Source organism: Rhinopithecus roxellana, chromosome 8 (genome assembly GCF_007565055.1).
Source record: "Rhinopithecus roxellana isolate Shanxi Qingling chromosome 8, ASM756505v1, whole genome shotgun sequence".
NCBI classification, from domain to species: domain Eukaryota; kingdom Metazoa; phylum Chordata; class Mammalia; order Primates; family Cercopithecidae; genus Rhinopithecus; species Rhinopithecus roxellana.
The window spans coordinates 72,965,443-72,989,331 of NC_044556.1; the positions used below are offsets into that span (position 1 = coordinate 72,965,443).

Below are 23,889 nucleotides of genomic sequence, written 5' to 3' on the forward strand. Positions count from 1 at the left end.
CACGGTCATCTACATAAATATTCCTTTAGAATCTACAAAATAAGCTACTAGAACTAATGAGTGCATTTAGCAAGGTTGCAGCATACAAAATAATGTACAAAACATAACTGTATTCCTATATAATATCAACAAACCACTAAAAATTTAAATTTAAAATTTCTATTTACAACATTAAAAAATATGAAATGCTTAGGGATATATTTGATAAAATGTTTAAGACACACTGAAAATTACAATTTATATCTAAAGAAAATTAAAGAAGAACTAAATAGAAATATACACTAGGTTCATGGATTAGTAGACTCAATAATATTAAAATGTCAATTTTCTTCAGCTTATCTACAGGTGTTTTTTTCTAACACAGTCCCATCCAAAATTCCGCCAGGCTGTTTTGTAGAAATTGATAAACTGAAGCTAAAAGTCACATAGACATGCAAGAGATCTGGAAGAGCGAAGAATCTGAAAACAAATAAAATTCATAGACTTGGACTTCAAGAATGGTTATAAAGCTACAGTAATCAAGACACTTTGGTATTGGCAACAAGGCAGACAAATAATTCAATGGAACAGGATAAAGTTCAAAAAGAGGACGGGTGCGGTGGCTCATGCCTATAATCTCAGCACTTTGGGAGGCCTAGGTAGGCGGATCATGAGATCAAGCAATCGAGACCATCCTGGCCAAGACGGTGAAACCCCATCTCTACGAAAAATACCAAAATTAGCTGGGTGTGGTGGGCACACACCTGTAGTCCCAGCTACTTGGGAGGCTGAAGCAGTAGAATCGATTGAATCCAGGAGACGGAGGTTGCAGTGAGCCAAGACGGCGCCACTGCACTCCAGCCTGGCCACAGAGAAAGACCCCATCTCAAAAAAAAAAAAAAGAAAAGTTCAAAAATAAACCGATAAATACATAATCTATTGATTTGATATAAAAGGACAAAGGCATTTCAGAGAGAGGTTTTTGTTTTTTTTTTCCAAAAAATGAGGCTGAAACAATTAGCTATCCATACCAAGTGAACTTTGATATGTACCTCACATCATACAGAAAAATTAACTCAAAATGTCTTCCTTAGGGAATGCTAACGGACTGTTGATGCGACTGTAGATCAGTTCAGTCCCTGTGGAAAGCAGTCTGGAGATTTCTCAAAGAACTAAAAATAGAACTACCACTCAACCCGGCAATCTCATTACTGGGTAAATGCCCAAAGGAAAACAAACTCTTCTACCAAAAAGATTCATGCACTTATATGTTTATCCCAGTGCTATTCACAATAGCAAAGACATGGAATCAACTAGGTGCCCATCAACGATTGACTGGATAAAGAAAATGTGGCACATATATGTCATGGCATACTATGCAGCCACAAAAAAGATGAAATCATGTCCTTTGCAGCAATATGGATGTAGCTGGAGGCCATTATTCTAAGTGAATTAATGGAGAAACAGAAAATCAAGTATCACTTGTTCTCACTGAGTACACACAGACATAAAGATGGAAACAATAGACATGGGGAGTCTAAAAGAGAAGAGAGAGGGAGTGTGACAAGGGTTGAATAACTATTGAGTACTCTATTTAATTTTTGGGTAATGGATCCAACAGAAGCCCAGATTTCAGCATCACACAATATATTAATATATCCACATAACAAACATGAACATGGACCTCTTGAATCTAAAATTTTATTTTAAAATAGACTTCATCAAAACATGCCCTACTTTGGCATTGACCTTCTGTACAGAAAAAAAAATGAACATGGCAGACCTGAGACTGCTATCCTTAGGAAACCCTGCTTATAGGGTTGGCCCCTGGCTGGCATCTGGGAACTTGATCCTCAGAGTGGTACCAGTCAACATTAATTGATAAAAGTAGTTTCTTGTACCTAGACTGTTTGTATAAATACTATGGTTTATGCTGAACTCCTATATGTCTTTTGGAAATCTGCAATTTTTTTGCAAGCTAGGAAGAGGGTGCTTACATGGCAAGCCCTCAATGAAAACCTTGGGCTCTGAGTCTCTAATGGACTTTCCTAGGCATGAAGACGGTATACATATTGCTGCATTTTCATTGCTGAGGGAAGTGTGCTCTGTGTGACCCCTCATGACAGGGAGAGAGCACAAGGAAACTCAATTGTATTAGGATTCTTTCTGGGAAAAAGGATTCTTTTGGAATATAAATTGTAGGAAAGCATACTTTATTTCAAAGTTCATTGAAAAATAAACATAAGGGAATAACCAGAAAATGTTTAAAATGAACATTAATGCAAGAAACCCTTTTCTACTAGGTAACAAAAGCCTCAATAATAAAAGCAGAGTAATTGTGGTTCCAGAAAACATATACAGATGAATAGAAAGAAAAAAAACTTAACTACAGAAACTGACTATATTAGTCTACACTGCTATAAAGAACTGCCCGAGACTGGGTAATTTATAAAGTTAGGAAGTTTAATTGACTTACAGTTCCATATGGCTGGGGAGGCCTCAAGAAACTTACAATCATTGCAGAAGGGGAAGCAGGCACATCTTACACGACAGCAGGTGGGAGAGAAGAGGAACTGCTGAACTCTTATAAAACCATCAGCTCTCGTGAGAACTCACTAACACGAGAACAGCATGGGGGAACCTGCTGCCATGATCCAATCACCTCCCACCTGGTCCCTCCCTTGACATGTGGGAATAATGGGGATTACAATTCAAGATGAGATTCAAGTGGGGACACAGAGCCAAACCATATCACTGACCCAAGCGTGTATAACAACTTAGTACATGAAAACAGTAGTACTGCAAGTTGTCAGGGAAAGAATGAATTATCCAATAACTGGTATTGTATAAGTGGCTGATCAGTTAGAGATTAATGTAAAGCTGGATCCTTCCCTCACACCTCTGACTGAAATAAATTACAAGTGGATGTAAACACATGTTTAAAGAAGACCATATTTTACAGTAATTAGAGATTCACTGATGTGAACAACCAATTCTTTGAGGAAATCATCATCAATCTGTCATTTCATCAGATTCATCACTCTCATTTTGTAGATATACTTCTTGAAGGTTTGTTTGTGTTTACCTAACTTCTGGGGTTGAAATGTAGAAAAGATGAGTCATACTTCAGTTGATGTATGAAAACTGTCCTCTGTAGATACTTTTCCTCCTCATGAAAATGATGACAGGCCAGAATAAATAATCAGGAAAATTAAATTTATTGATCAAAAGATCTCAACCATACATATTTTTACATATATAATTCATTTAGGTAAAATAAGTACATAAGCCAAAATTACTTAGTATACATCCCATTCGTCTGCCTAAGTCTTAGGATGAAATAGGTTGATAAAACAAGAAAATTTCCCTTTCCTTCTTCCAATGGAAAAGACCTTAGGAGAGAGAAATCTAAACTAAATTGGCAATGGGATATTTTTTATAATACCTGGACCCTTACTAAAGAGACTATAGTGGATGGTATGTATGACACCAATTCTGTCAGGATCATCTCAGCAATCCATCTCTATTCCTCTTCTCTTAAGAATAAAAAGAGATTTTCTTTTTTACACACACCCTAGACATTTCAATTACAACCCTTGAACCAAGCGCCGGGCAGATAAACAACATTCTCGTCTTTCTGTTCTGGTAGCAATAAATGAACTTCTGTTCCATTTCAATGTGATTTACTAAAGAGTCCATAACTCAATTGAATAATGCGGACAGGTTACGAAAAACTGAAATAGGCTTTACATTTCTGAAGTTGGTACACAGACATCATTCTGTAAACCCCTTAGTTTTACACTCATAAAACTCCAACTCATACAGCCATTACAGAAAGAAATAAAGGAAGAAGAAAATGACACTTTTAGATGGGTATTTCAGAGAAAAGTAGAACTTAGTGAGGCACAGGATGGGTTCTCATAGCCTTCATCACCCATTTGCTCTCCATTTTTATTTGGATTACTCTAGATTCTTGTACTCCTATGACCTCCATAATAAAACGTTTCCCCTTATCTCTTGAACTTCATTCCCCTTCAAAGAGTGGGGGTCTGCTTTACTCTTAGTGTATATGTTAATTTATGGCAGCCTGAATTTGGAACATAAAACTAAAAATAACAAGCATGAATCAATGTGGTAGGCTCCCTGCCTCTGGGTGCACATAAACCTCTCATTAAGAAGTTCAAAGAAGCCGAGAATGAATCAAAGAAAATACAGCTCCATGATCTCCACCTTCTATTAAATTGTAAATGAAACTGTCATTTTAATTATAGTAGCTAAAGCCCTATTCCCTGCTACTACTGAGGCTCTATAAATTCACAACCTAATTGAAATTTCTTGCACCAGGTTAAAAAAAAAAAAGCTTAAAATGTACAACAGGGCAGTTACAAAAATCTATTGGCCTCTTCAATTCAAGAATATCTCTTAACAGTAGGTCACTGAACTATATATCAAAAGGAAACATATCTACCCTAAGAACCAGAAAAAATGAAAATGGCATAAATAAAAGAATTATATTATGACTAGATATTTTTTAGAATAATGAAAACTAAATTATACACTGAGAAAAAGAGTAATTTATTCATTACATACTGTTTAGTCACAAGAAAGAAACAAAGAAAAGACAATTACAATTTTTATATAATTTTTAGAATTTCTCATTTGCATGTTGATCTAACAATAGGAGAAAAATTATTTTACTGGATTTGCATAGAAATTGAAGATGGAGGTCTGCTTATATGCCAACATCCAAAGATTCGTGGTCAGAATTTTTCATACTAGGAGCCACTTCCTTGTTCAGAGATCAGCAAACTGTTTCCTACAGACATATGCCACTATTAAATGAATTATTGAAACATTTTAGAAGGCTAACATTAGTGACTCAGTAGGTAGGTCTCATAAATTCAAAGTTCTGAGTGTCAAACCACTGAAAGAATAAACAATGAAACAATCGGGTCATGCCTTCCAGAATTCATACAAAAAAATTCATTCATCTCCAATAAGAGTCTACAAGTTCCAAGACTGTCCCTACCTTCTTCAGCAAGGTAATAATAATATGTACATACCAATTTACTGACTACAAAGGGTTTCATACACTTTACTTCACTTGATCCTCACAGAAGCCTTGTGAGATTAGTACAGATAGCCTTAATAATGTTACCATTTTACAGAGGGGGAAACTGAGACTCAAAGAATTTAATGACTTTAGTTACCCAGCCTGGAAGAAGCAAATTGGGAAATTTAACCCATATCTCTTTATTTCATAATCATGTTCTCTTTCTACTAAATACTAGCTCTAATAAATGCACGAAAAAAGAAAAGTTACTTTATTGTTCTACTACTCTGGACAATTAGAACTATAAAAGGCTTGAAAGTCAAGTTTGGTCACTAAGCAAGAAATCTGTACCTATCCCAGCCCCCAAAAAGTCAGAATATAGTTCTACACCTTCACAAATTCTACATGAAAAATTGTCACCTACAGTTTAGACACTTTACTACTATATTCCCAAAAGAAATAACTAAAACACCACCAAAAGAGGGAAGAGCCCACGATGCACTTCAGGGGAAAGAGAAAGAAACAATAAATCTGTCTACCCAGCAAAAAGGGAGAACCCAAGGCTGTAGACAGTAAAATATAAACACCTAACTGGATTTCCATTTGTCCACAAAGCGACATCAGCCAACTCAAAGGAAAAGGATAGCACATGCAGAAACATTCCCTTGACTGCCAGAGGTTTGAAAAAGCAGCACCAAGTTCAGCCTCTCCCCCAGCTCTAGTAACTGTAATCTACCTATTGTCTCCAAATTTTCATCTCTCACACCTTGTACTCTCTTATAAGTGTATCATTCTAAAACAGTTGTGTATTAGGACAAGAAACTATCAGAACTGAACAGATATAGGATATCTATTGTAGCCCCATAATTTGTAAACTACCACTACCATGCACATCCTATGTCAACAATCATACAAGGCTTTGCCCTCAGATGAGTTACAACTACTCACTTTAAGATGTTAACTGATGAGGTTTAAGTTATTATTTCGGATCATATTTGAAAGAAATTGTAAAGGCCACTTAGACTAGTGATGAGCAGCATTCAAAAAACCACGTGGCCAACCTAGCTTCAAGACAGTCTTTGATTCAAATGGGAGAAAAGACTGGAAAGTTGTTTTTTGCTACTATTTCTCAAGTATGCTCAGATACTTATATTTTAGTGGTTTAAATAAGTGACTTCCTTCTAGTCAAGGAAAAACATTGAAGGTAATAAATTTAAATATTCTATACATGTTCCCAATTGATTCAGTAAAGTAATTTTTATTTTCAATGTTTAAAAAAAGGCATAAATTTATTTTTCCTAAATTGAAAAAACAAAATTAACCACTGATCATCTCCTATTCTCTAACCACTACAGAGACTTTTTTCTACAATTTCCAAAAACAGATTGTCATTCATATTGGGATATTACATTTGATTTGTGAATATCCAATAAAGTAATGCCATATAGATTTAGTATATAAAAATACTAACAGGCCAGGACAATAGAGAGTCCTGTGCCATAAAACTACAAACCACCCTCCAGGTTAATATGACTTGAACATATTAACATACATTAGTATATACATTCACCTGTCTCAGGCATATCATTATTTTAATTTAGGTTCATAAAGACATAAAAAATCTAAAGTAGTAAATATCAAAGGAATAGAATTTCAGGTAATGGAAACTTTTGCATAAAAAGAGGAGCTGGTAAGAATAAAACACGCTATGTAAGCAGATTTTTTTTTTATTGAGATAAAACACATATGCCACAAAATTCACCAAAGTGCGTAATTCAGTGTTCTGTAATATATTCATAGAGTTGTGCAATCACTTTCTAATTTCAGAATATATTTTCATCACTCCCCAGAAAAACCCATACCTATTAGTAGTAGCTCCCTATTCTCCCCTCCCCTAGCCCTGGCAACTACTAATCTATATTCTGTCTCTATAGATTTGTCTATTCTGGACATTTCATATGAATGAAAGCCTATATATATGATATGTGGCTTTCTGTGTCTGGTTTCTTTCACTGTTTGCAAGGTTCATCAATGTTGTAGCTTGTATCAATAATTCATTTCTTCTGGTGAATGAATAATATTCCATTGTGCCAATATGCCACATTTATTTAATTCATTCATCAGTTGATAGATATTTAGGTTGTTTCCCTTTCTTTTTGGCTATTAAGAATACAGTTGCTAGGCCGGGTGTGGTGGCTCATGCCTGTAATCTCAGCACTTTGGGAGGCCAAGGCAGGAGGATCATGAGATCAAGCGACTGAGACCAGCCTGGCCAATGTGGTGAAACCCCGTCTCTACTAAAAATACAAAATATTAGCTGGGTGTGGTGGCACACACCTATAGTACCAGCTACTCAGGAGGCTGAGGCATGAGAATCGCTTGAACCCAGGAGGCGGAGGTTGCAGTGAACTGAGATCATGCCACTGCAGTCCAGCCTGGGCAATAAAGCGAGACTCCGTCTCGAGAAAAAAAAAATTACAAAAAAGAATAACCTTGCTATGAATATTCATCTACAAATTTTTGTATAAACATATGTTTTCAATTTTCTTGGGTATAGGCCTGGGTTATATGGTAACTCCATGTCTCTTTTTTTTTTTTTTTTTTAGGAACTTCGTAATTGTTTTCTAATGTTGCTATACCATTTTACATTCCCAGCAATAGATGGGAGTTTCAATTCCTCCACATCCTTGCCAACACTTGTTATTGTCCATTTTTAAGATCATGCTTAGTCAAGCAGTTGGAAGAGGATTATAGAGTATCCTTTTAGTTCTATTTTGTTTATTTTCCCGAAGAAGCTGCCAAAGAAATAAAAAGTATAACTAGAAAAGATTAAAAAACTGTTATTATTTCCAGATGATATGTCTACTAAGAAAACCCAAAATATCTATGGAAATAGTTAAATAGTCTAGCAATATGGCTACATATAACACTAATTTAGAAAAGTTAATTATATTTTTATTAACAAATTTCATTTACTATAGCAACAAAAAATATAAGATATCTAAACATAAATCTAAAAAAATGCAAGATCATTATAGATGAATTTTCAAAACCTTACTGAAAGGTATTAAACAAATGCAAAGATACACCATGTTCAAGAATAAGAAATTTCAGTATTTTAAAGATATAATCTCCACATAGATCTAGAGATTCAATGCAATCCCTATTAAAATTCCAAAAAGGCTTTTTAAAGAACTTGACAAGCTGATTCTAAACTTTATATGGAAAATCAAAGGCCCAGAAATAGTTATTACATTACTGAAGAAGAAAAGTAAGAAGAATTTGTACTACTAGATAACAAGAATCACAACACTTTAATAATTAAGATAGTGACGTACTGTTAGGGAATAGGTAAACTGATTAACAGAACAGAAATAGACCAACTTGATAAAAACTCAACAGAGGTAGCAGAGGTGGCACTGCAGATCAGTGGGAAATCTTTAGAATACTTAGTAAATTGTGCTGGAACTACTACTTAACCATTAAAAAATAAAATTAGGTTCTTAACCATATAAAAATCAATTTCAGATGGATTAATAACATAAATATAAAAAGCAAGACTAAACCTCTTAAAGTAACACAATTGCTATCATCTTAGGGGTAAGGAAGGATTTCCCCACAACATCTCAAAAAGCACTAGAAAGACAGAGAGAAAGAAGGAAGGAGGGGGAGAAAGAGAAAAGAATGAAAAGAAAAAATATTAAGAAGTTAGACTAAATTAACATTAAAATTTTTGTTCATGAACATACCATAGACACTTCTGAGTATTTGAAAAAAAATGGAATCTGCCTAATTCCATGCCTCCCAGTTTTACCTCCCCCAAACTGTACAAAACAAGAAAGAAAAAGTAAATCTACAGGCTGGGAGGGGTGGCTCACGCCTGCAATCCCAGCACGTTGGGAGGCTGAAGTGGGTGGACCAACTGAGGTAAGGAGTTCAAGACAAGCCTGGCTAACATGGTGAAACCCAGTCTCTACTACCAGTACAAAAATTAGATGGGCATGGTGGTACATGCCTGTAATCCCAGTTGCTTGGGAGGCTGAGGCAGAAGAATCGCCTGAACCCAGGAGGTGGAGATTGCAGTAAGCCGAGATCGCGCCATTGCACTCCAGCCTGGGTGACAAGAGCAAGACTCTGTCTCAAATATATATATATATATATATATGCTACATAAAAACTATATCCTCAGAATCATCTGAATACAGAGAATGCTAATATCTCAAAATAAATGCGAGTAAAAACAGAAAACTTACCAAATCATAAGGTGCAATCTCTCACGATCCCACCCCACCGAAACAAAACAGAAAGGTTTTGGTGTAGACAAAGGAAGAGAAAAACTATCAGGAAGACAGAAGAAAGAAGACAGCAATGGGGAGCTAAAGTTAGAAAGGAAAGTCCATGTTAAATCTGAAAATACTAACAGCAGCAGTAACAAAACTGAGTAGATGACAGCACAGCCTACAGGCAAGGAACTCTAAAAGTACATGTGAGTTACTTTCAGCATAACTTAGCATAAGTTACTTTCGAGCATAACTTAACGGGGTAGTTAGGCAGTCTTTGTACATAGCTTCTGCAGGAGGAAAAAAGGCAGAAGGGAAAAGGCCCTTCAGCAACTGGGTGGTGAAGGGGAAATGAAAAAAAAGGGGGTAGGATCCTAAGAGACAAAAGACAATCACAAAATCAGAGGATTCACAATCCCTTCCCTTCCAAAACAAAATACAACAAAACGAAACAACCCTATTACATCTTTCCATATTAATCTCCCCTTCTACTTAGCCTTAAATTTTCTCACTGAAGTCACACCTTTAAGTTATATACCTACCTCTAGAAGAAATTTATCCACATGGTCACCATTAGCATATATAGAGCATGTAAGACTATGGCAAGTATATTAGGGTAGATTAATTGATAAACGGCAGAATATAGGTTGCTGTACTTCTTGGGCTCACTGACTCACTAACATTTCCCAGCCTGTTTTGAAGTTACTATAGATGTAGCCCTGTGACTGAATTATTGACATGGGAATCTTAAGGAATGTACTTTGCTTCCAGGCCTATCCCACAAAAACCTCCTACACACCATCTTCCTTTCCCCTTTTTTTCTCCACACACTCCCTGCTTAATGAAGATGAACACACTCGCCTCCAAAGCCATGTGCCAGAGCCACAAACTAGGATCCTGGATCCCTGAATCACTGCTGAAGGAGTGCTCTGTGGCAACTAGAAATACCTGATATAAACTTCACGAGAGAGAAATAAACCTCTATCCTGTTTGAGTCATTATTTGTTTGGGGTTTGTTTGGCGCAGCAGCTAACAGTACCTTGAGTAATACAACATGTTGACTATTTCCTAGGGAAGCAGAAAAATCTTCTATAGGGATATATGATATAGAAGATGTATACTTCAACACGGGGAAGAGTGGTAGCAGAAGAAAAATAAGAATGACAGAGAAATCAGAGTGGATTCTGAACCATGGTTAATGAGGAGTTGAGACAGGTGCTTACAATTTGAAAGAAGGGATATTTTTAAGATGAAAACTACATAAAAGGGAAATATAATTATGATATAATATGGCTTTACTGCAAACAATATTGATCATAAAAAAGTAAGTTCTGAAAACTGACTTAATCAAAATTGAAATACAACTTAGGGAAATGAGATTTGAAGAAACGCATGGGAGGGTAAGTTGGTTTCTATTTTCACAGGTCCAAAGATAGAAAGGAATTTTGAAGCACAATGGATTACACCCAGAGTCTCACCCATACATAATGTAAGTGATTTAGATAATGAGACTTTTGAACTGATGATATTCAGATGACATTTTGGGCTCCGAGTTGATACTATAATGTCTTTGTAGATCAGGGTAAGATACTTTTATTTAAGGTATAATAACAATCCACAGAAAAATTTCAACAAGCAAAGTGGTTGCCCTGATTTACATTTTTGAAAATCACTAATACTTACTGAAAGGAGATAAAAATGCAAGTAGGGAAACCAGTTAGAAAACTATGACAGTGATCTAGGCAAAAAAAGACAGAGAACCAGACTACAATGACAGCAGCAGGATGAAAAAAAAGAGGATAGATTAAAAAATATACTTTGCAGGTAGAACTGATTGAACTTACTAATAAATTAAATGTGGACAATAATAATGAGGGAAATATAGGATGATTCCTAAGTTAGGAGCTGAGTAACTGGGTAGACAGTGCTATTTATTAGCTGAGATGGAGAAAACTGAGGAAGGTATAGGCTCAGGTAAGAAAATCAAGACTTGCATTTTAAACGTGTCAAGTTGTTATTATAACAGACATCCAGATAGAAATATCAAGTAACTCATTTGATAAAAGATGAGGGAGCTCAGACAGCCAAGAGCTGGATTTACAAATTTATGTGGCATTTAAAGCAACAGAACTAGATAAAATCAAACAGAGTAAAAGATGGAAAAATGAAGTAAGCCCAGGACCAAACCCCTGGTATATGATATAATCAGAAGTCTGATGGGGAGAGAGGCTAGCAAAAGAGACAGAAACAGCCAAAGAGGTAAAAAGAAGTTGTGATGTCTGGCCGAACGCGGTGGCTCACACCGGTAATCCCAGAATTTGGGGAGGCCGAGGTGGGCAGATCATTTGAGGTCACGAGTTCAAGACCAGCCTGGCCAACATGGTGAAACCCCATCTCTACTAAAAATAGAAAAATTAGCCGGGCATGGGGGCGTACACCTGTAATCCCAGCTACTTGGGAGGCTGAGGCATGAGAATAGCTTGAACCCAGGAGGCAGAGGGTGCAGTGGGCCAAGATCATACCACTGCATTCCAGCCTGGGAGACAGAGTGAAAAATCTGTCTTTAAAAAAAAAAAGGAAAAGAAAAAGAAAAAAGGAGGTTGTGATGTCAGAGATGTCATTTCATTAGAATAATCATTGATACTAATTATAATTACTCTTCACAACTTTCATACGATCTACTCTATGGAAGTCTAGCATAAAATGCAAAAAGCTTTAGCCCAGAGCATTAATTCTAAAAATATTCAAATACTTATGAAAAATTTACTGTACTGAATGTTGAGAGGATAAACAGAGATTCAGATATTTTTCCATGTCATGGCTATGGTGTGAATAAATTTTTTAAATGCAGAATTAAATTTCTATAGATAATGGAAGACAGCGAAAAAGCTAGACTAATATAGAGAAATCTGGGCAAAGCATACTTTGAGAACTACCTGAAAAGGAATAGAGACAGCAATAAAGAACAACAACAAAAAAAGCCATGAGAAAAAAAGATATATTCACACTATCCTCTATCCTTATCTAATTTTCTCCATTGTAGCTTTCTGTTCCCTTTGTAGCCACAAAAGACCCTCTAAACCTTTTCATTTTCTTACTTCTAGCTGTCTCTATTCTTGTCTTGATTCTCTTTTCACCTGACCACACCTTTAATAGCTTTTGATTCCAACTGATCTTTACTGTCTTTTGCTATCCCATCAAATTAAAAGTTTTAAAAAGTTTTAGTGGGACTGGATAATAACTATAAAATTATTTTAAACATTTTTAGTAATTCTGGATTTATATAAATAGCAGAAGACTACAAATGTTTATGTGGAGAAATAAAACAATGCATCAATTTGTCTATCCCCTACCTCCACTTTAGGTAAGAAGCACAAATCAACAATGGTTATAGCATGAGAATCACAATCCTAAATTTGAGATTTCACGAAACTGACTTCAATTTCCTCCTTTATGGTACCAGAGGAAAGGTATACAGAAAAACTGTATTTTAATAAAGAAAGAAGATTTTAAATGAACAGCAACTGCATGCAATGACTCACAGATAAACTAGTATAACCATGTCACTAATAGTGACATAAATTCACCTAAAAAGGATTAAAATGTTTTTAAAGTCTAAAGAAGTTGAAGCTTTTCAGAGCTGTTAAAGACTTACTGAAAATATGCTGACATTTTCCTGCCACGCCTCTAATACCCAGGTATGAGTGTCAAATAATGACACTGCTCCAAAATTCCTTAAAGTGAAATATTAGGGATGGGAGGAATGCTGTTAGTTGGCTAGACTCAGGAGGGCCAAGTGAGTTTGAAGAGAGATGCAAGAAAAGAAAGTGCCCCAAGTTTAAAAAGAGACAAGAGTAGTAAATTTATGAGGATTTCTTCCTCTGACCTCCCCAGGAATATCTTTTCTTCATACCATTTCACAGATTTGTGATTACTTATAAGGAGTTGTGAGGACTCCCAAGGTTCTCCTGATTCTTCCAAATCTAGAGAATACCTGATTCCTTGCCTCCCACCTAGTAACTGAATTACCTTTCCTGGGGCCACTTTGTTGAACCACCCAGTTGTCAGGTGGCTCCTTCTAAGGAAGCATAGACAGTTGTTGGTGTCAAAGGATGTTGTGGTCTTTGGATATGTTCCCGATTTGAATTTCAACCAAGTCCTCACATCTCTCTGATGGGGTACAGTAATAGAACAGAAGTCAATGGGAGATCAGCATGCACTCAGATTCCAGATTCTGAAAGGGAACAAAAATCAAACCCTCCATTCTTTGCCTCTTCACCATGTCTAATAACTAATATGCTAGAAACCAGGCAGGCTCTATCAGCCCATCAAAACTAAATATAAAGCAACAACTCTCAATAATCACATAATAAGTAATATGCACTTTATGAATGCTTAAGTCTATAAGACAAATGTTAATATTTACTATAAATTTACACTTTATAAATACAAATTATACGCCATCCTACTAAAATCTATTATACACTTTGAAAGTATTCAGTTAGTATTTAAATAGCCATGCAGAGCAGTGACTTACCTTTTCTAATACAGATAAGTTCATGTACTCCACAGGTTCTCTCTCCACCTGTTAAAAAAAGTTTATGGGAAGTTAAGAACAAAGAAAGTAGTGTGAATTTGACTGTTACAAAGAATCATTTTAAATTAGCACCTAAAAGTAACCTCAGAAAAAGTTTCCCTAACTCTTCTCTTTATAGTTAACTAAATGAATATGATAGCCTGATAACAGAATTTTCTGGAACAACCCAGAAATTAGGTCTTAGGAAGTCTCGTAATAAAGACACTTCATTCAAGTATGTGATTCTGAATGGCAAGCTTCTCAACTGCAGAAATCACATCACCATTTCCCAAGCATCTCTTCACATCGTCTAGAAGGAAAGACTGTAAGAGAGGACCCACTTTTGTATCTGAGCCTTAACATACACAAGTAAGTTACTGAAAGGTCAATCCAATCCTGTAAAGTTACTATTTATATTTTATCACATATGCTCATATTATATATTCTCCAACAACCCACTATTATAAATTTGTAAAACAAATTTAATAGCATGAGGATAAAAACAAATTTAACTTTAAAAATTACTTTGATTATTCTTTTTTGGAAAGAGTCTTTTGTAATGTTTCTTTTTTAAAAAATCTCTACTTATTGGGTCAAAAACCAAAAATACAGAAAAGTGCACAAATGTATAAAACGTTCATGTAATTATCACAAAGTAAGCACCTGAGTTGCTACAAACCAAGTCAAGAACCAGAACTTTGCTGGCATTCCAGGAGCCCCTTTAACTCACCTTCCTAGGCACTACTTTGTGCCTCAGAAGTACCTAATCTTCTGAGTGCTATCACCACAGCTTGGTTTTGTCTGCTTAGAAAATTTATACAAGTGGAATTGTTAAGTGGGCATTTTTGAGTCCTACTTCTTTCAACATTAGGTTTGTAAGATCAAACTATTTTATTGCTTGTAGTTATGGCTCATTCCTTTTCATTTCTGTATATAATTCCATTGTGTATAAATATACATATATATACATATATTCATGTATACATACGTACAAATTTCAATTCTACCATTCATAAACATTTGAATTGATTTGGGTTTGCTATGACTCATTTTGCTATGAACCTTTTTATATAATACATGTCTCTGTTTCCCACATGCATGCTGTGCGTGCGTTTCTTCTAAATGTATTTCGAGGAGAACAGCTGGGTTTATGTGGCAAATGTACGTTTAACTTTAGAAGATAATGCAAATGGTGGAAATAGATAAAGAAAATGTGGTAAATATATGCGGTGGAATACTATGCAGTCTAAAAAAACAAGGAAATTCTGTCATATGCAACAATATGGATGAACCCGGAGGACATTATGCCAAGTGAAAGAAAGCAGACACGGAAGGACAAATACTGCATGATATCACTTGTATGTGGAATCTACAAAAGTCAAATTCATAGATGTAGAGTAGAATGGTAGTTACCAGAGGTGGGAGAAAAGAAGGGAATGGAGAGGAGCAGGATAGGAAATGGGGAGATACTGCAAAGGGCACAAAGTTTCAGATAGACGAGGAGTTCTAGAAATCTACCGCATAGCATGGTCACTACAGTCATTAATAATGTGTTGTATATGTCAAAATTTCTAAAAGAATAGACCTTAAATGTTCTCACTACAAAAAAGGCAAAGTGACTGATATGTTAATTAGCTTGATTTAATCATTCCACAATGTATACATATATCAAAACATCACACTGTACCCCATAAACACATACTTTGAATATTCTATTATAACAGTAATTTTATCTATTAGTTACTACTATATAGATATATTTCCTTCACTCAGAAGCATGTCACCACTTTAATGTAAGCTGAATAAAACTTTGTAGTGTTCTGTATATGTATGACCTTATAATTATTGTGAATTACTTTTAGTCTTTCCATAATGAAAATATTAAATAATTTAATCATTTCAGTTTAGCACAGAAGCTTTTATAAACAGCTTGGATATAAGACACAGAAATATCCTACAGCAATAACATGAGAAGTAAAAACCATGATATCCACTAAAAAAAGTAGGTCGTCTGAGAAGCAAGCTAAAAAAACTAGAAAATAGTATTTCTATCACCAAAGTAGGTTAGATCTTCATTCTGACTTGGTTGTAACAATGGTATTGCTTCTTTATTATTAAAAATACAGAATAATCACTGATTATCAGGAAGATAGGCTTTGCAAGAAGAAACACCTAACTTAAAGCTATGGGGTTATAAAGGAATTATTCAGCAAAACCCCAGTGCAAAAAATAGAGTGTTAATTGGAATATTACCAGTGAACACAGATTACCTGCTGAAAGGCTAGAATGAAATATACCTGCGTGCTACAGTTCTTTCCAATTGAGGAGATGCTAGTCCAATGACTGGCTATTTACCGAATTATAACAAAAAGCTATTTTTGAAACACTAGAAGGGTCATGTAATAAAAATAACATAATTATAATGTATTAATATATTGAGGCCTATGATGTTTGCAGAGGTTACTTAGAAATATTCTCCATGCACGTTAAGGCTTATTCTCTAGAAGTTACACACGTAACTTAGTTTGAGTTACATAGCTAATTCATGTAAAAACGCTGTACTTTTTAAGGCCTGTAATTAGAACTAAACTCTCCCACGTATTTAATATAAATTGATTAGGTTTTACCACATACACCTAATCTTAACTGTACCAGCATTATTTTTACAAGGCTTAGTATGTACAGTAACAATAAAAACTACTACATTCTAAGATATTTCTCAAAACTGCAGAATGACAATGAAAGCCAATTCCCACTTTTAAAAGCATTCAATTTATCTATATCAAAGAACCTCATAAATTTTTTAAGTTACTCAAATAATCACTATTATTTCATATTTACAGTCAATTAGCTGCCAAATTTGTCAAAGTACCCACAAAAGTCAAATAAGCAAATAAGACTATGCACGACCTTTCCTGATATTTGTCCCCTAAATTCTAACCAACAAATAAGACTTCACTGATGTACATGTGGAACTCAAAAGAAATCACTATTCTTACGAAAATGAACAGTGAACAGAAATACTAAGGATACATAATTTCCAGACAATAAAATAAAATTCAAGAAAACCCTGCTTTTAAAAATACAAAAGAAGAAATACAAAAAAGTCATATAAATTTATTACATTATTGGAAACTGAAATTCAGTGTTCTTTTTTTTTTTTTTTTTTTTTTTTTTTTGAGATGGGAGTCTCACTCTGTCACCAGGCTGGTGTGCAGTGGCGCAATCTCAGCTCACCGCAACCTCCGCCTCCCAAGTTCAAGCAATTCTCCTGCCTCAGCCTCCCGAGTAGCTGGGACTACAGGCACGCGCAAATGGTGCCTCATTTTTGTATTTTAAGTAGAGACAGGATTTCGCTATGTTGCCCAGGATGGTCTCGATCTCTTGACCTCATGATCCACCTGCCTTGGCCTCCCAAAGTGCTGGGATTACAGGCGTGAGCCACCATGCCCAGCCTAGTGTTCCTTTTATCCCCAATCCTTCCTAAGACTGGGAGGAGTGTAAGGAAAAAATATGCATCCTCTAGGTTAAATGTAAATTTTTTAATGTATATGTCTGTTTGGAAGTCAAAGGCTTAAATACTTTTTCAGTTAGAGATAAGTTGAACTTTGTACAAATTTTATGTCTTATTTTGTCTTGAAAAGTAAATCCGAAAAGTTTCCAAAAGAAACGTTAGATTTGTAAGCAGGAGGCAAGAAAGACACTGTAGACATATCTTGATTTAGATGTGGTGGTAATCCAGGTAATCCAAAAAGTGCTCTACTGCTTTTAACAGTGTAATGCACAAGAGGGAATGCTTATTTAGTCACTTAGGCAGTATCTTTGGAAAGAGATTAATCTTCCACTAAAATAATCACCCCCAAAATGAACTCCTGTATAAATACAATTTTCCACACATCAAATTTAATTCAAGAAAATGAAGACTGGGACAACAGAACATAAGACACTAGAACTCAGAAACACATTTGTCTAGTTCATAATTTTATAGATAAATGGAGACCTCAAAAGTTAAAGTTGTTCAAGGTCACTAGCTAATTGTCAGGGGAAAAAAATAAAAGAACATTATGTTTAATGCATTTTGGAAAGTAAATATTGATTTTTCTTCATTTTTATGAAAAAACTGAAAGTTATGAAATTGTTTTCCAATCCTTTAAGGTAATCTAAATAGAACTGCATAAAAACTATACTTGGAGATAATAGCAGCACTGCTTTTGAAATAATCATCTCAGCAACCTGGAAAGGAGAAAAAGATAGAAAATGACAAGCTTAGTCAAAGTTACCATCTTTTCCCTCAGGCAAACCCATGTAGGAGTAAAACGTAAACTGGCATAATCCTCTACAATTGGAATAAGGGGTATAAGAGAAAATAGATGTGTGTGGGCACACACGTATGCTGTGATTGTGTGCATGTGTTTGTGTATGAATATATATGTGAGTGTCATTGGAAACTGGAATTTTAAAAAAATAAACAAAAGGATCATTACAACATATGTACTTGCCCACATGTTTACAGAAGGAAAATATGTAGTTACATGACAGCCCCATCGAAATACATCCAGGTACAGGCATACCTCAGAGATATCAATGGGTTTGACTCCCAACCACTGCAATAAATCACAATAAAACAAGTCACATAAACTTTTTGGTTTCCCAGTGCAAACAAAAGTTATGTTTATACTAGACAGTAGTCTATTAAGTGTGCAATACCATTGTATCTTAAAAAATGTATGACCTTAATTTAAAAATAATTTATTGCAAAAAAAAAATAGTAATGATTGTCTAAACCTTCAGCAAGTCCTATCTTTTTGCTGGTGAAGGGTTTTGCCTTGATGTTGATGATTGTGGACCAATCAGGATGATGGCTGATGAAGGTTGGGGTGGTTGTAGCAATTTCTTAAAATTAGACAATGAAGCTTACCACACCGATGGGTGAGTCTTCCTTTCATGGAAGATTTCTCTGTAGCATGCAATGCTGTTTGATAGCATTTTACCCACAATAGAACTTTAAAAACTGGAGTCAATCCTCTCAAACCCTACTGCTTTTTTTATCAACTAAGTGTATATAATATTCTAAACCCTTTGTCATTTCAACAATGTTCATAGCAGCTTCACCAGTAGATTTCATCTCAGGAAACCACTCTGTTCATCCACATAAGCAACTCCTCATCCATTCAAGTTTTATCATGAGATTTCAGCAATTTAGTCACATATTCAGGCTCCACTTCTAATTCTAGTTCTCTTGCTAGTTTCACCTCATCTGTAGTGGCTTCCCCTGCTTAAGTCTTGAGCCTCTCAAAGTCATTCATGATAGTTGGAATCAACTTCTTCCAAACTCCTATTAATGTTAATATTTTGGCCTCCTCAAACGAATCACAAATGTTCTTAATGGCATCTAGAATGATTAATCCTTTCCAGAAAGTTTTCAATTTACTTTGCCAGGTCCATCAAAGGAATCACTATCTATGGCAGCTACAGCCTTACACAATATATTTTCTAAATAATAAAGCTTGAAAGTCTTAACTAATCCTTGATTCATGAGCTACAGAATAAATATTACATTAGCAGGCATGAAAACAACGTTCATCTCCTTGTACGTCTCCATTAGAGCTCCTGGGTGAGCAGATGCCTTGTCAAAGAGCAGTAACATTTTGAAATGAATCTTTTTTCTGTGCAGTAGGACTCAACAGCAGACTCAAAATATTCAATAAACCATGCTGTAAACAGACGTTCTGTCATCTAAAACCCCCAAAATTTAGGCTTTGTTGTTCTACCTGTACAGCACACAGAGTACATTTAGCATCCTTCTTAAAACCCCAAGGACTTTCAGAATCGTCAATGGGCACTGGCTTCCACTTAAAGTCACCAGATGCATCAGCCCCTAACAAGAGAGTCAGCCTGTCCTTTGAAGCTTTGAAGCCAGGCAGTGACTTCTCCTCTCTAGCTATGAAACTCTTAAATGGCATCCTCTTCTAATAGAAGGCTGTTTCACCTACAATGAAAATCTGTTGTTTAGTGTAGCCACCTTCATCAATGATCTCAGCTAGATCTTATGGATAACCTGCTACAGCTTCTCCATCAGCACTTGCTGCTTCACCTCATACTTTTATGTTATGGAGATAGCTTCTTTCTAAACCTTATGAACTAACCTCTGCTGGCTTCCAACTTTTCTTCTACAGCTTCTTCACTTCTCTCAGCATTCACAGAATTGAAGAGAGTGAGGGTCTTACTCTGAATTAGGCTTTGGCTTTAGGGAATGTTGTGGCTGGTTTGATCTGTCATCCAGACCACTCGAACTTCTCCATATCAGCAATAAGCCTGTTAAGTCTTCCTGTCACTCATGTGTTCACTACAGCAGGTAGCACTGTTAATTTTCCTTTGCATTCACAACTTCAGCTACTGGCACAAAAGGCCTAGCTTTTGGCCAGTCTCAGCTTTTAACATGTCCTTCCTCACTAGGATTAATCATTTCTAGCTTTTGATTTAAAGTGAGAGACATGTGACCCTTCCTTTCACTCAACATTTGTAGGGTTATTAATTGTTGTGTCTCAGGGAATAGGGAAGCCTGAGGAAAGGAAGAGAGACTGAGGGAATAACTGGTTGGAGGAACAATCAGAACACACACAACATTTATCAACTAAGTTTGCCATGGCTCATAGCGCCCATATTGGCATGGCTCGTAGCGCCCAAAACAATTACAACAGTAGCATCAAAGATCACTGATCACAGATCACCATAACAAATATAATAATAATGAAAAAGTTTCAAATATTCCAAGAATTACCAAAACATGACACAGAGACACAAGGTGAGCACATGCTGTTGAAAAAATTGTGCCAATAGATTTGTTCAACACAGAGTTGCCACAAACTTTCAATTTGTAAAAAATGCAAATTTGTGAATTTACAAAAATGAAGCGCAATTTTGTATACCTGCACACAAACATGGAATTAAACCCCCAAATTTAGTTCCTTTAAAATGGATCTAAGAGTCCTTTTCAAAATCAACTGTATTTTGTCTACCATGTTTATTCTGACCATTAGCCTAAATCACCAGAATTTACAGGTTCTACTTATTTCTTCTTGGTCAAACACTGAAAGGCTACCTTAGAAATGTTTTAAATTCCATCTCATCTAAAGATTCTTCTCCAAAGCACATGCATCAGTCAGAGCCTTTAAATGATCACCTGCCTTACAATTATAAACTCTTTTATAGCTATTCCTTATGCAGACACCTATACTGCACATCATAAGCATGAAACTACTAATGCTACCAACCCCCAATCAACTTAATCCACTTAGACCATAGTCACTAACCTCTAGACATCTTTTAGTTTTGTCCCTAATTAGACCATTCAAGGAATAATACCAATTCTGGTCACCAATTTAAAACACAGTGTTACATAAAGATCATTGCTTCTGAATTGAGTCAGACTTCAATTCTAAAGTCAGCATCACCTAGTACTGTCTTTGCAAACCTGTGCTTGCTACTTAATCTTTGGAGTAAGTAAAAATAATAGCTAAAGTAATCTATAAAATAGTAATAATAACCTCACGACAGAAAATAGCTTTCATCTTGTACACTAATTCTGATGGATTGGTAGTAGCTGCCAGGGTAGGGGTGGAGGGTAGTGTTGCCAAGGATTCGGAAACCAAGTCCACACGCAGGAAAAAAGATGCCTTAATAAAACAGATGTCTGCTGCAGACAACAGAGAGAGAAGTGGTGCTATTCATGACTGAGAAAATGAATATATGTTGCCTGGCCCGTGGCAAGCACCCAAAAAAAGGTAATTCCCTTTGCATTCTTCACCAAGTAGAATATAAAATTCAAACAAATTCAGGCTCTGGAGATATTTTCTTCTTTTCTACAGTTATCATTGAATGTCAAACATTCTCCAATGTAAATATTCCAAAATAAACGTTAACTTTTTCATACTTCTTAACCTGTCCTCTTTTTTGAATTTTTTCTTTAAAAAAGAGGGAAAAAAAACCTTCAGGCCTCCAACCCTCTGGGAGTTATCCTCCCAAATTGGAATTCCTTTACTTTTTGCTGTTGCTATGCAATTACTGTAGAGTTAAAATAGTCTGAAAAAGTCAAGTCCTTTCTATACTTTTACAAACTCATTTTATCTATGATACTCCTATTAAACAGCAGCCTACACTTTGAGACACATACTACCCCTCAAGCATCACATAAAATAAACTAGATCTTATTCACAACAATATCTTAGAGCACTTTATAATTTACAAAGCATGCTAAATACGGTATCTCATTTGATCCATATAAGTTCCTATGAATTTATTCAATAGTCTTTTCTAAGAGGTATAAATTTTATCCTATAAAATTAAATTTACTGTTCACAAATTAATCCATTTTTCCAACTTTTGAGCTACTTTTTAATTCAATTCATTTGGTCAATTATGCTTTTGACTGCTAGATACTCATTAACATAACACAATAAAACCTTACGTATGTGCTCACAAAAAATTCTACTTAAGTGTATTTTCTAGTCAACAGAGAATAAAACTTTTTTTTTTTACTTCTGCACCAAATCATTTTTTAAAGCTACTCATATGCATTACTGCATTAAGTTCAGAATACTAAAGATAATTTAATATTCATTAAAACTTCTATCTCATGATGACTCAAAATAATATCTTGAATACCAATTCTAACATAGTCCTAAAAATGTGAAAATAAGAAATTGTTCTGAATACATGTGTGGCTCTTCGAAATTTGTTCGTAAATGCCCAATAACAGCTTCCTGAGTTGTCACTATTTCCCCCTTCTAAAAAAAGGGTAATCAAGTGTTCTAATTTGATAGGGTCCAATTAAGATACTACTATATAGACATACAAAATATGCATATAATCATTTTACTCAAAAGCGTGAAATGTTTTATTTATAGTAGTTTGTTCAGTCTTACATTATTCATATATAGGCACTTTCATATTAGGTAGTAATCGACTAGGATTCGGGGAAAAGAATAAAAGGATAAAGTCAGCTAAATGGAAATAAAATTCATGAAAACAATCTATTATACTACCACATATATACTATGCGCGAACATAATATTTTCAAATAAACTAATAATGCAAATAGTATTACTCAAATAACAAACTGTATAAATTAAGCCAGTGTATGGTTCTCTCTGCTTTCCCCATTGCCATGCACTGCTGCATTCTCTTTTTTTTTCTTTTCTGAGACAGAATCTCGCTCTGTTGCCCAGGTTGGAGTGCAGGGGCACGATCTCGGCTCACTGCAACCTCCGTCTCCAGGGTTTAGGTGATTCTCCTGCCTCGGCCTCCCCAGCAGCTGGGACTACAGGTGTGCGCCACTATACCCAGCTAAGTTTTGTATTTTCAGTAGAGACAAGGTTTCACCATGTTGGCCAGGCTGGTCTCAAACTCCTGACTTCAACTGATCCGCCCACCTCGGCCTACCAAAGTGCACAGCTGCATTCTAATACAACCTTATAACAACAAAAAATAAAATACCACTGTGTCTCTAATGTTCCCTAAGTGTTTCTAATTTTCTTTGGTGAGTTAGAAAAGTAACCTTGAATAAACTGTAAATTATTCAAAAGTAAATCTACTGGGTTTTTTAACTGAGTATTTCAAATGGCTTTTGAAAGTCTAAATTTTGCCTCAGAAATCTTAGAGCCAAAAGAAACCTTAAAGAACATCTCAGTATTCTTCTCATTATTTTAAAAATACAATATATGTATGTAGCAAACTATAAGGTACATTATTAATAAAAAGCAAATGCACTACATACACTCACACATATACACACACACACACATAGATTTTCGCTAGTTTAACCTTATTCTACATTTTTTAAAAATGTTACCCAGAGAAGTTAAGTAGTTAAAGTTAAAAGTTAATATAGCAATGTAACAGGTGTTTATTTTTTACTTTGGCAAAACAGTCTGCAGAGTCTTCTCATATTCTTATGGAAGAGAAAGAAAAATGTCGACTGGATGAAGGAAGGAAGTTAGATC

The 23,889-nt window shown here is 35.3% G+C and overlaps 1 protein-coding gene across 5 annotated transcripts in view; it reads right to left on the reverse strand.

The window, feature by feature from the left end:
• The window catches only part of SYT14 (synaptotagmin 14), a 240,433-nt gene that overhangs the window by 212,019 nt on the left and 4,525 nt on the right, over positions 1–23,889 (reverse strand). For 2 of the 5 annotated variants that reach the window (XM_030936181.1, XM_030936180.1), the window contains exons 2-3: positions 13,850–13,897; positions 744–864 (exon numbers count right to left, since the gene is read on the reverse strand). In XM_030936181.1, coding sequence (XP_030792041.1) covers positions 744–864; positions 13,850–13,897 — 169 coding nt within the window. Of the gene's footprint in view, positions 1–743; positions 865–13,341; positions 13,547–13,849; positions 13,898–23,889 lie in introns of all 5 variants that reach the window. The other 3 variants (XM_030936183.1, XM_030936182.1, XM_030936184.1) reach the window with 2 other exon arrangements.